The sequence below is a fragment of the Bidens hawaiensis genome, unplaced genomic scaffold (genome assembly GCF_021521415.1).
Source record: "Bidens hawaiensis isolate Kalapana, Puna unplaced genomic scaffold, B.hawaiensis_p1.1 tig00014409_1, whole genome shotgun sequence".
In the NCBI taxonomy this organism is placed as follows: domain Eukaryota; kingdom Viridiplantae; phylum Streptophyta; class Magnoliopsida; order Asterales; family Asteraceae; genus Bidens; species Bidens hawaiensis.
This window is the reverse complement of record NW_027492250.1, coordinates 7,770-20,692: the sequence shown is the minus strand read 5'-3', so window position 1 is coordinate 20,692 and position 12,923 is coordinate 7,770. Positions and strand designations below refer to the sequence as shown.

Below are 12,923 nucleotides of genomic sequence, written 5' to 3'. Positions count from 1 at the left end.
ACGAACCGCAACGACATCCGCAATCTTAATATTAGCTTTGGTCTCATCTCTAATCTTCTGAATCCAGTGTCCACCTTTACCAATCACTTTTCCGATCTCTTTTGATGGCAATAATATTTTGAATATTATGTCTTGACTTAATACTGCTCGACGCTTAATCGCCTGCACTTTGTTCACTGATTGATTGTGCGAGTTTGTATCCTCACAGCCACGTTTCGCCGACGCCGAAGGAGGAGCTGCCGCCGTGGACGGTGGCCGTGGTGGGGTTAGGGTTTGGTGGTTTGACATTTTGTTGTTATGGAAACTAGGGATGAGCAAAATCGACCAACCGGTACCGGTACCGATTTTGTACCTTCGGTACCGAATCGGTACCAAAGTACTGAGTTTTGGTACCGGTACGGGACCGGGACCGGTACCGGTACGGTACGAGACCGGTATTTCCCGAATTGTTTCCTTCAATCCCGGTACCGTCCCGGTCCTGAACCGGTACTTGTACCGAACCGGTACCGGTACCGAACCGAATATTTCGGTACTGGTAGCGGTACCAAGAATTTGCAATTTTCGGGACCGGGACTGGTCGGTACCGGCACGGTCCCGATCTCATCCCTAATGGAAACATGGTGGTGTTTCGTCGTGACGACTTGTCATGAAAAGGAAAGTATTTTATATTTTATATTTTACATTTTACTACTTAGGTGGTTGCACTTAACCGGTGCCGGTAAACTCGTCATATAACAGTTGTACGTGTGCAATCCGGTGCCCGTACACGTGTAATGGTACATTATATTAACCTTTTTGTATCACGTTATCTGACTGTAACCGTATTTATTAATTTGATCAAACATAATGCTTATAGAAGAGGTGATCAAAAAACCACATTTATGCATTGTGTGTTATACTTATGTATAATTTTTTGTACTTCTTAAAATTTAAGAGGTCTTTGCCATTTGTGTTATATATATTATAGATATTTGATATTTTATTAACTTGAAGAATGATAATTCTACAAAAAAAAAGTGACCATTAGAGACTAACTATGAGGGACCGATATATCAATCTCGAATACATAGTATTGGGGTCAGTTACCGATTATATTAGGGACTGATTTTCATTTAGCTAATGCTAGTGACAGATAATTAGTCTCTAATGCTATGACACCTTAATTGAGACTAAATTTCAGTCACAAATATGTCTAGCTAGTATAAGGTTTTGAAGGTAAGTTTATTGGCGACTGAATTTTAGTCTCAGATGCGTAATGAAAAATGACATGGATATACGGCGACTGATTTTTTAGTCTCTAACATGGTAGGAACATATTAGAGACTGAAAAATAGTTCTCAATATTCTCAAAACGGATCAAATTAGGGACTGATATTCAGCTTTTGATGTATTTGGCATATGAAAATATCAAGGACTGATTTTTAGTCTACTTATTTTGCGCAAATCTGACCATTTTAATAAAAGTATTAGGGGTTGAAAATCAGTCTAAAAACTATGTGATGCACCTTATTTGGGACCGATATTTAGTCTTAGACCTAAAAATCATGTAATGAACCTAAAAGTCATACTTGATGGGATTTCTATCGTTTTATGGGTTTGAAACTGCTTTTGTATATGAAAAAGGAGCGGCGATGATTATTGAATATTAATATTATCAAGTGTGTGAAAATTTTTATAGATGAGGGGCTAACATTTAGTCTCTAATAGTTGACTGATAGTTAGAGTTGGTGTTGGTCATTTAGAGTCATTGATTGTTATTAGTCATGTTAATTGCTCCACTAATGTTCGGTCAGGGTCAATTACGGTCAATAAGAGACATTAATAGTCAATTAGGGTCATTGATGATCAATTAAAGATCATTTGTGATTAATCAAGGTCATTGTTAGTCAGTTAGAGCCAATATTGACCAATTAAAGGTAATTAAGGTTATTATTAGTAAATTATGTTTAATGAAAACCAATTAGGGTAAATTAACCGAGTCAAGTTATTCTATAAAGGGTAACAAAAATGAGAAGTGTGAAAAGCCATAAATAATTGACATGTGTCAAGTGAAGACCAAAAGAAAAAGGGTATAGAGGTAATTGTACACTTTTTCTCTCTCCGCATGCAAGACACATGTTAATACCCCCATCATTTTAGAACGTTTATAACTTTTTCGTATGATATTTTTATTAAAAAAAAAGTTCATCATAATAACAAGCGTTTTTTATCTTTAATATGAGTATGATTTTTGTTATATAAAATTTAAAACAAAAATCACATCATTGTGTCTATTTTTGTCATTGTGTCTTTTCGCACACCATTGTGGCTTTTCGCTTATCATTGTGTCTTTTTTCGTCATTGTGTTTTTTTGCACACCATTGTGACTTTTCGCACACCATTGTGTCTTTTTTCGCCATTGTATCTTTTCGCACACCACTGTGTCTTTCCGCAAACCATTGTGTCTTTTCGTTTATCATTGTGTCTTTTTTCGTCATTGTGTTTTTTCGCACACAATTGTGTCTTTTCGCACACCATTGTGTCTTTTCGCTTATCATTGTGTCTTTTTTCGTCATTGTGTCTTTTCACACACCATTGTGTCTTTTCGCTTATCATTGTGTCTTTTTTCGCCATGTGTCTTTTCGCAATCCATTGTGTCTTTCCGCACACCATTGTGTCTTTTCGTTTATCTTTGTGTCTTTTTTCGTCATTGTGTTTTTTCGCACACCATTGTGTCTTTTCGCTTATCATTGTGTCTTTTTTCGTCATTGTGTTTTTTCGCACACCGTTGTGTCTTTTCGCACACCATTGTGTCTTTTCGCTTATCATTGTGTCTTTTTTCGTCATTGTGTCTTTTCTCACACCATTGTGTCTTTTCGCTTTTCATTATGTCTTTTTTCGTCATTGTGTCTTTTCGCACACATTGTGTCTTTAACTTGAACCGTAAAACACAATGGTAAATACGTAACACAATGACCTAAAACGTAAAAAACAATGATGAATACGTATAACACAATGACCTAAAACGTAAAACACAATGGTGAATACGTATAACACAATGGCCTAAAAGGTAAGACACAATGGAAACAACATATTACACAATGACACAATGAACAAAAAACACAACTAAAAAACCCATTAATTTTTTTTTTATTTTTATATAACAATATGATACTCTTGAATATAAAAAAACGCTTATTATTATGGCGAATTTTTTTTTTATAAAATAATGTCGTATGAAAAAGTTATGGACATTTTAAAATGATGGGGGAATTGGCATGTGCCTTGCATGTGGAGAGATAAAGTCAACAAAGGTGTGTTATTACCTTCATGCCCTTTCCATCAATTTTTATTTATTAAATTGTATGATGCCCTGTATCTCATATTCAAATCTTGGGGTGTGCACATTGATAAACCCGACCCGACCCGACCCGATGCCCGATTAATATGAATATAAAACCCGGCTACATGACCGATGGTGATTATCGGGTTTCGGTCTTCAATATGATCGACACCCGTTTAACATATGTCAATCTGGTAATTTTCAATCTTTCAATTCAATTGGCAAGGATCTGGATGGAATAAAGTTGCAAAAACTCATAAAGCAACACGAACAAAGCTTCAAAACAACTATTCAGGTAATTTTCTATAAATTCTTAAGCTTATGTTGAATGTGTTCTTTGATTGTTCCTTGTAAGTTGATTACTACATTTAGATTTCTTAAATTTGGACCAAAATTAATCAATATAGGTTTACTTTGTTGTTTGATTTAGTATGCACTCCAAGTGTTCGATGAAATGCCTTAGTGTAAACGTGTTTAGAAATTGTTGTTTACTGAATAATCTTATATAAATATCATGAAAACATAAATAATATGGTCGATATTGAACTTAATCACTTAATATTTCAAAGAAGAATAAAGATGATCGATAACAAACTTCAAAGTTCAAACCAAACACAAAAATAAAGTCTAGGGAAAAGAAAAAGAGTTGAATCATTTATTTTTCAATAGTTATCCGCAACCATCTTCTAAGCGACCTCTCGATTAGCAGGTCGTTGTGGACATATTTTAAGATGTCTTATCAATAAACCTATTCCGTGTATAGCCATGTCTGCCGTGAAAACCTGTGAGCAGTGATTGCATCTTGCTTTTTTCCTGTCTTCCTCATCAGTAAACTTCTCAAACTCTGTCCAGACTGTGGAAATCTTCCTCTCTCTCCTTACATCCATCTATGTTAAATTAACAAGGAAAAACAAATATTTATTTGATACATGATTTGAGCAAACATGAATAATAAAATATATCAAAAGAGTAAATATTTAATATTATACCTGTGAAAATTAGAGCCTGCAGGTGAAATTTTAAATTGAGTTGATTGCAAAAAGGGGAAAATACTGAGATATGGAAGAATGGAGGCAGGGGGGATGATTTTTTATAGGGTTACGAAAGGAAGGCCAATTTTTTTTTTATTAAAATACTTGTTGGGCTTAAGTTTATCTTAATTATTTGTTAAACCAATCCAATATATAAATTATCAGCATTAAAATAATTGATTATATGAAAAAATAGAGGTTTTTTTTATACCCGGAAAAACCCGTACCCGGAACCGGACCCGAAATATAAACTTATGCTTAATTATAAAGAATTTCAAAACTAAATTTCAAAAACATATTTATTATTTATTTGTTTTATAGATTTTCATCTATTAATTTGTTAAAAGAAACTTGATAAATTTATTTAAAATATATGCTTAATTAACATATGTGATTGTTGTTAACTATTTGATCAAATTATTTTATAATGGATGTTTTGACCGATCTTTTGCCTGTTAGATTAGGTTTGTAGCCAAATTGTAGGTTAGGAAGTTGGTAAATACATCTTGTGATTCAGGAAGATGATGCCAAATTGCCAAGTCTTAAAAGAATCTTCCCGTGCCAATTATTGGTTGTTAATGTATCTTGACAATGTCATCACTGATCACACTCATTATTTACATATTTTTGGATTCAAAATCATAAATCTAAGAAGCCAAGTAGGCAACCTTATATTTAGTAAAAAAAAAAATGATTTGTTCAATCACACCTGTTAAATTCACAATTTCACATGGTATATTAGTTTTAGTGCTGCACTGCTGCCTTTTTGACATGCTGCTGCACTGCAGTCTGCAGTGCTGCTGATCTGGCGGCCATTCTATTCTGTTCATCCTTCAAATTGGCAAGAACCAAACAATATATGAGATTCTCTACAAAGATTCTGGCCAGAACCAAACATTATATGAGACTTATAATCTAAAATATACGAGACTTAAAAGTTTTAACCGGATAGTGTAATCAAACACAAAATAAACCGTCTGAAGTCTAAACCAAACAATAGTTTTTCTCGCAAACACAAAATAAACCGATAATAAAAAAACAAAAAAAAACGAACAACCTTCATGTTTTACATATCTCAAATATTAAAGCAATGTTCCTCAAACCCACATTCACACAACCACCTATTATTAGACCCCTGGATTCATGTTACCCGGTTCCGCTTTCTCATAAATTTCTACAAAAAAACAACCATATATTACTAAATATAAATACCACATAAACGAACTGAAAAAGGGCATGCATAGTGTATGTATTGTAAATCTACCTTTTCCGATATCGTCAAAATCAGTCGGGCTTTCATTGATTATCTTCTTACTTGACGTGCCAATCCAATCTCCCGTGCATATTAATGCCTCAACAATTGAAGGGGTCAAAGAACTTCTGTACGGTTCCACAACTCTTCCGCCCGTACTAAAAGCCGACTCCGAAGCCATACTCGAAACCGGGATAGCTAATATATCTACAATAATTATAATGAATGATAAGTTAATTTAAAAGGAAACAAATAATTATTAGTAAATTGGTAAACGTAGCCTTCGCCATTTTTGCTACTATCGGATTTTTGAAGACGAAACTTTCCACCATTGTAAAATGTCAAATCCCTCATAATCAGGCTCCTCTATATCATCAAGGTATTTCTGAAGTTCTTTTTTAGTTTCATACGAGCTAGAACCGCCAGCCGATTTAAACTGAGCAAAATAACTACTCGATCCATCTGTTGAACCTGCAACCTTACTTACCCTTTGAGAAGCTTGACTTGAACTTGGCCTTTCCCTATTTAACTTATCCTCATAGTGCTTAAACACTATCTCTAGTTCATCTGTTATAAATGTAACTGCTGTCTCAATCCTTTTTTTAAGTTGCTCATCTGTCTCATTCCTTTTTTCAGCCCTAAATACTTCCGCATATCCAAATGATAAAACACGCAATTTCAATCGAGGATCTAATATAGCGGCAAAGTAGAGAATATAATTAAAACCTTTGTTACTAGTCCCCCAATATTTGTCAAACTTTTCCTGCATCTTATCAGCCATAAGTTTACTTTGAATGTCTGTATCTCTCATTTTTCTTAAATGCCTATAGATATCCATTATTTCACTATAAAACATGTTAATAGTCACATGTTTAGTAGCAGAAGCATTGGTGGTTTTAATCTTAAACAATCCCAATAAATCTCTTATCTTTCTCGCATAACTCCAATATGTAATTTTAGGAAAACCATCACCTAAATCATTTTTAAAACTTGGGTGTGTCAAATCAAACGCTTGAAACGCCTTCTCAAATTTTTCGGCCCTGTCCAACATGTCAAATGTAGAATTCCATCTGGTGGGCATGTCCAAACATAATAATGCTTTACTTTCAATCCTTTCTTCTTTAACACATCTTTTAAACGTGTCTAGTCTTTTCGGAGATTGTCGGATAATCGAATCGCGTTTCTTATCCGCTCAATTGGGGTGGTCCCATCACGTAATCCATCTTTCACAATCAGATTGATAATGTGTGCCATGCATCTCACCTCCCATCCCCTAATAAATTGTCTAACCTGCCTTTTACAAACTCTATTGCCGTATTATTTGCTGAAGCGTTATCTGCTGTAATGGTTAAGATGTTTTCAATATCCCATTCCTTTAGACAATGAATTAGAGCCCTACCAATGTCTTCACCCTTGTGACTGGTGATGCCCTTAAATTAATGACCCTCTTGTGCAACACCCAGTTGTCATCGATGAAGTGAGCCGTGACACTCATATAGTTGACATTTTGTATCGATGTCCATGTGTCAGTTGTTAGACAGATCCTCCTATTACTATTTGCAAAAAACGACTTCAGTTTCGCCTTTTCCTCCAAATATATATTTCCAGTATTCCTCCCAACAATGGTCCTTCTAGGTGCCTTATAATTCGGATTCAAGGTTTGCAAAAACCTTCTAAAACCCACACGCTCCACAAATGAAAAAGGAAGTTCATTGAGTATGACCATCTCGGTTATAGCTCTGTCACATGCTTCAGCATTGAATTTCCAAGCTTTGACCTCGCAAGAACCACCCTCAACATCATCGTTCTTTTTAAGAAATATGTTGCTTTGATTTTTCATGTAATCGGGGTGTTGTTCGCATTTAAAGACATGTCGGCGCAACGCTGATGTGCCGTTTAACCTAGGATGTGCTGCCAATTCAACTGAGCAATGCTTGCATCTTGCCTTTTGTTTCTCGTCCTCTTCCACAAACTTCTCAAAATATACCCAAACACTAGGCTTTTTCGAAGCTCCTGTCTTTTTGGAAGCTCCCGTCTTTTTGGAAGCGCTCGTGATACCGGAACTTGCCGCTTTATTGGAACTTGTGGTTTTACTTTTCTTTTTTGCAGTTTCTATTTGAACAACAGGTGGGGACTTCCTCTTATCTCTTCCGAGAGATTCGTCACTAGATAAATTTTCAACATTCGTTGACTCCATCTACGTTTAATTAACAAAAAAATAGAGTATTAAAACATATGAATATGATACAAACATGATCAATTCAATTGATCATGTTTGTATCAATTGATCAAAGTGGGTTTGGCCAGATTATATATTATATGATACAAATATTATATATTATATGAAATTGATTTTCGTAATATAGATGTTATAAAAATATAGTGATTGTTGCATAACTTACTGTAGGTTTTATAAATGCAGGTAAAACATTTATTGGAAGCAACTATGTAGTAATTGATCAAAGCAAGTATTGTTCGTTCACAATAAAGATCAACAGGTATTGAAAGCAAGTGTTGTATTACAAAAATTGTGTGATTGATCAATCAAAAATTAATAACTGATTCATGATAAAGGTTTAATGCAGACCTGTTGAGTTGGTGATCAAACATAGTAGCAACGAGCAGATTGAATTGGAGTTTAATGCAGTAGAGTATCAGCGATCAGATGTAATGGAGTATAATGGAACGTAAGTTTGGAATATAATTTGTGTCGTGCATCTTTTTTTAGGGTTATGTTATGCAGCTATTATGGGCCATGAGCTGCTGATGGGATCCAAAATCGGTCTTCGGGTATTTTAGGTCTTTATGGGCATAAGACCGAACCCGACCTGAACCCGACTTTATCAAAATATTGAGGAACGATTTAATGAGTATTTAATTAGGGTCGGGTCGGGATCGGGTTTTTACGGGTCGGTTGTTCGGGTTTTTTCGGGTCGGACCTACTTATGCACACCCCTATTCAAATCTCAATCAAATGTACAATATTCAAATATAATAATAAACATATGTATGTTTGTTTTTCATTTTCGTTGGTATATGATTGTTCTTTATGTTCGTTATGGCCTAATTAGGGTCACTGAAAGTTAGTGATTCTGAATTAAGATCAAACAAGGTAAAGAGTGGCCCATGATTTTCAGTTAGGCTAATATATGTCACAATATGAATTATTTACTTATTTTAATTTTATATTTTCATATACTAATAAAACCTATTATATATATAGGGTAGAGATATTGTACGCTAATGCCTTAACGTACGATAGGTACACGAGACGCTCAAAGGCAAAAAAACAAAGGCAAAAGTACTAAATGCTCAAAAAAGTCCAACCAAACCCTAAAATTCTCAGCCAAAAACCTAAAACGCTCAAAAACAGTTTTCATAAAAAAAAAGTGAAAAATTGATCGATTAACCATCTAAAACTGTTTTTTTTCGGTGAACCAATGATTAATTGGATATTTATTGACGATTCCGGGATGTTTGGATGTGATTTCATGGATCGATTTCGTGAAAAATGGATTCGCTTACCTATTGTACGTTAAGTTATTATTGTATTTGATCTTTTCCCTATATATATATATATTAAGTGTACTAATTAAAAAAATTGTATAAATAATAGGCTCGTTTAGGCAAATTAGCCCGATCGGGTTCTAACTCATTTATTAAACAAGCCTATTTTTAGGCTCGATCTCTTTTAAACTCGGCTCACTGGAGATTTTAGCGAGCCAATTTTAATTAGCTCATGGGTGGCTTGACTCTGTACACCCCTAATGGTGACTAGTCAGATATATAACACAATATGTTCTACTTATGGGGTGTTTCGAATTGCTTATTTAGGCTACTTATAACTTATTAACTTTTAAAAAAGATAAAAGGTGTTCGTTGTTATGATTTATTTGTAAAATGATAAGTTAATAAGTCATAATATTGCGACTTATTATATTTTGGGAAAAAGTTTTAAGGAGGTAAAATAAGGAATCTCAAACACCCATTCAGTTATTTTTGTCATCATTTTACATATAATGACTTTCATTAGACAATTATAAATACAATAAGCTTGTTTACGTCTTTCATTAGACTTTCATTTTACATATAATGACTTTCATTAGACAAGATAAGAGAGTGGAGATTGAGATGGTTTGGACATGTAAAGAAAAGACAGACGACGAATCCTGTTAGATCCGTAGAAAACATTACTATAGAGAAGATAAGAGAGTGGAGATTGAGATGGTTTGGACATGTAAAGAGAAGACAGACGACGAATCCTGTTAGATCCGTAGAAAACATTACATATAATGACTTTCATTTTACATATAATGACTTTCATTAGACAAGATAAGAGAGTGGAGATTGAGATGGTTTGGACATGTAAAGAGAAGACAGACGACGAATCCTGTTAGATCCGTAGAAAACATTACTATAGAGGGGAGGAGGGGTAGAGGACGACCGAAATTGACTTGGGATGAGAGGATTAGGCATGATTTGATAGACCTAAACCTCTCCGAGGACATGGTTGAGGATAGGAATTTGTGGAGAAGTAGAATTAAAGTTAAGGATTTTTAGAGAGAATTGAATACCTTAGGGCTTAGACTTAACTTATTTAGGTCACATACCATAATGGTATTTCCCTTACATATATTATTATTATTATTATAATTATTATTAGCTTTTATATAACTGTTAAACTGTGATCTTATTATTAATATTATTATAATTAGTAGTAGTTTTTATATAACTGTTAAACTTTGATTTCCTTTATTTTGCTTCATACACATGTACTTAGAGCCGAGGGTCTCTCTGGAAGCCACCTCTTTATTCCTTTGGATAGAGGTACGGTGTGCCTACATCCCACCCTCCCCAGACCCTACTTATAGCTTTGCTGTCGGTGGGATTTTACTGGGCATGATTGATTGATTGATTGAAGCTTGTTTACGTCTGCGAGCTGGCTCGAGCTCTTTTATTAAACAAATTTATTTTCAGGCTTGAACTTGTTTGAGCTTGACTCGAGATTTTTTACCATCCAATCATGAGTAGTTCACAAGTGTCTTGACTCGTTTATACTCCTAATTGTTCGTAGAATCGTAGTAAAATATATGACTTTTTATTTTGAAAAAACCAATAGAAATAGAAGTTTTGCCCGCGCTCTCATTCACCCAAAGCTAAATTGACGGTTCTTTCAAATTGAAGAAATCTTCATTTGGATCTAATCTCTGACTCCCTCTTGGTTGAATTTGCAAAGCCCCCTTTTGGCGTTAGATCTACGCCCAATTTCCAAACCCTATAATCTAATGAAGAAGGGAACTAAGCCAAAGGTCGGGAAGTCACAATGATGGAAGACTTCCATGTTTAAGAAGTTTCAACAACTGCCACTATCGCCGCTTCTTTTGATACCGAATTGAACGGTGCAAGCTACGATACAAGGTTTATTGTTGACAAGAGTTGTGGAATTATACTAACCAATCGTCATATGGTTAAACCAAGTTATTCACCATTTTCAACTGTTGCTTACTATTGGTCTGAATGTATATGTCGATAGAGACGCTTCTCATTATAAACTGTATTTCCTAGAAACATAACTAGGTATAAGCAACCAACATGTATAAATTATGTTGTACTTGTAGGCGAGTTGTAAAAGTAGGTCTATAAGGCCGAGTACTCGCCACAAGGTATGGTGCCGATGGGGGTTTCTTTAACTCCGCCTAGTTATTAAGGAACGATCATATGTGGTCAACTTCAGTCAGAATCATATTTATTTGGTCAACTTCGCCCGATTTTGACTTAAAAAAATAAACATAATTCATATTTCTATAATATTAAAACATGAATATCACTTTTTTTTAACTAATGATTAGCAAATTTTTGAATAATTTAGTATTTAAAATTGTATTTATCTTATCTATATTGGTATTCACTCATTTTTTTATAAATATTGATAAACTTTTGATATTTGACATATATATACTATCTAAAACTTAATTTTCTTTATATCTACCATTTCCGAGTACTCTCCGAGTACTCCCCGAGTACTCCCCGAGTACTCCGAGTACACCCAACTCCCCAGTCGGCCGCCTAGGGTCCGCCAGCGACTTTTGCAACTATTTGTAGGATCTATATGTGGTTGTTGTTGATCTTAGTGTTCCATTTCGTTACAGATTTTTTACATTGCACAAATTGCACAAGAATAATTCTAAACTTTTATAATTTGTAGGATTAAGTAAATTCTCGATAATGAAAACACTGACATTTTGAAGCATGAGAGAAGATTCATTTGTGTATTTGGTAGAAGGTGATTTGCATACTATAAGCCTTTTACCCTTATTACACCTGTTCTGTTTTATAAATATCTTGATGTTCTTCCCAGGTCAAGAATCATCAAAGTGCCCAAGAGCACTAAAGAGGAGGTTTCATTGAAGAATATAATTGCATATATGGTGGATGTGTGCTTTTCTATCAGCCCTTTTGCGGAGTTGCTTGCATTAGGAATGATCTTGAAAGTTTATTTGTAAGTAGGTTTTATATTATTTAAAATTTTAATGGTTAAATCGTTATTGATATAAATAATTCTAAATATATTTAGAATAAGTAATACATAGGAGCCGGGTTTGAACTTTAGAAATAAAGCTCGAAAGGAGCCGATTTTGAGCTCTTTGGAAGTTAATCGAGGTAAGCTTGAGCCTAGACGAGCTCGGACTTGGCTCGGCTCGTTTATACCCCTACTTTCAACCATGCAATTAAAAAATGATGAATTTCATAGTTGAATTTATACTTGGGGTTGGATATTACTAGTAAGTTTAATCATCTGTATCTTTGTTATGTTTTGTTACATAATTGTTAATTTATGTTATTTGTTATTATGTTGCAGGATATGAGTTCTATCTTTGTCCCTTTGAAACCAACTACTCTAATGAAATTAGATTTTAACTTGTGGAAGAAAGCATTGTGCTAATAGCGAGGAAGATTCAACAAGGGTGGTTTAGGAATGAACATTCAACTGTGCAACTTATAAAAGCAATATAGTATATGTATATTTTTTTTCTCTACTTTTTGTTTATTTAGCATTTAGAGAAAAGTTTATGTACTTGCATTGTATCTTAATCTTCAATTTCTTGGTTCTCAATAAGAACTTTAATGCTGGTATGATTTGCATATTTTGTTATATATTTTGTAATATTACATATATAATAAATTAGATGGATTGATATTCATAGAATGAAATTTTAGACTAAACAAAAATATTGGATACTAAAAATTGATGTTATAAAGATTCATTTTAGTCTTTAAAAAAATATATTTGGGACTACAACAAAGTGATGTACAAGAT

The 12,923-nt window shown here is 34.1% G+C and overlaps 1 protein-coding gene across 1 annotated transcript; it reads right to left on the bottom strand.

Moving 5' to 3' along the window:
* Positions 1 to 5,903: 5,903 nt before the first annotated feature.
* LOC143546661 (zinc finger BED domain-containing protein RICESLEEPER 1-like) lies at positions 5,904 to 6,686 on the bottom strand. The gene has a single exon (XM_077038281.1). It carries the CDS (start codon positions 6,684 to 6,686, stop codon positions 5,904 to 5,906), a length of 783 nt encoding a protein of 260 aa, XP_076894396.1.
* Positions 6,687 to 12,923: the final 6,237 nt, after the last annotated feature.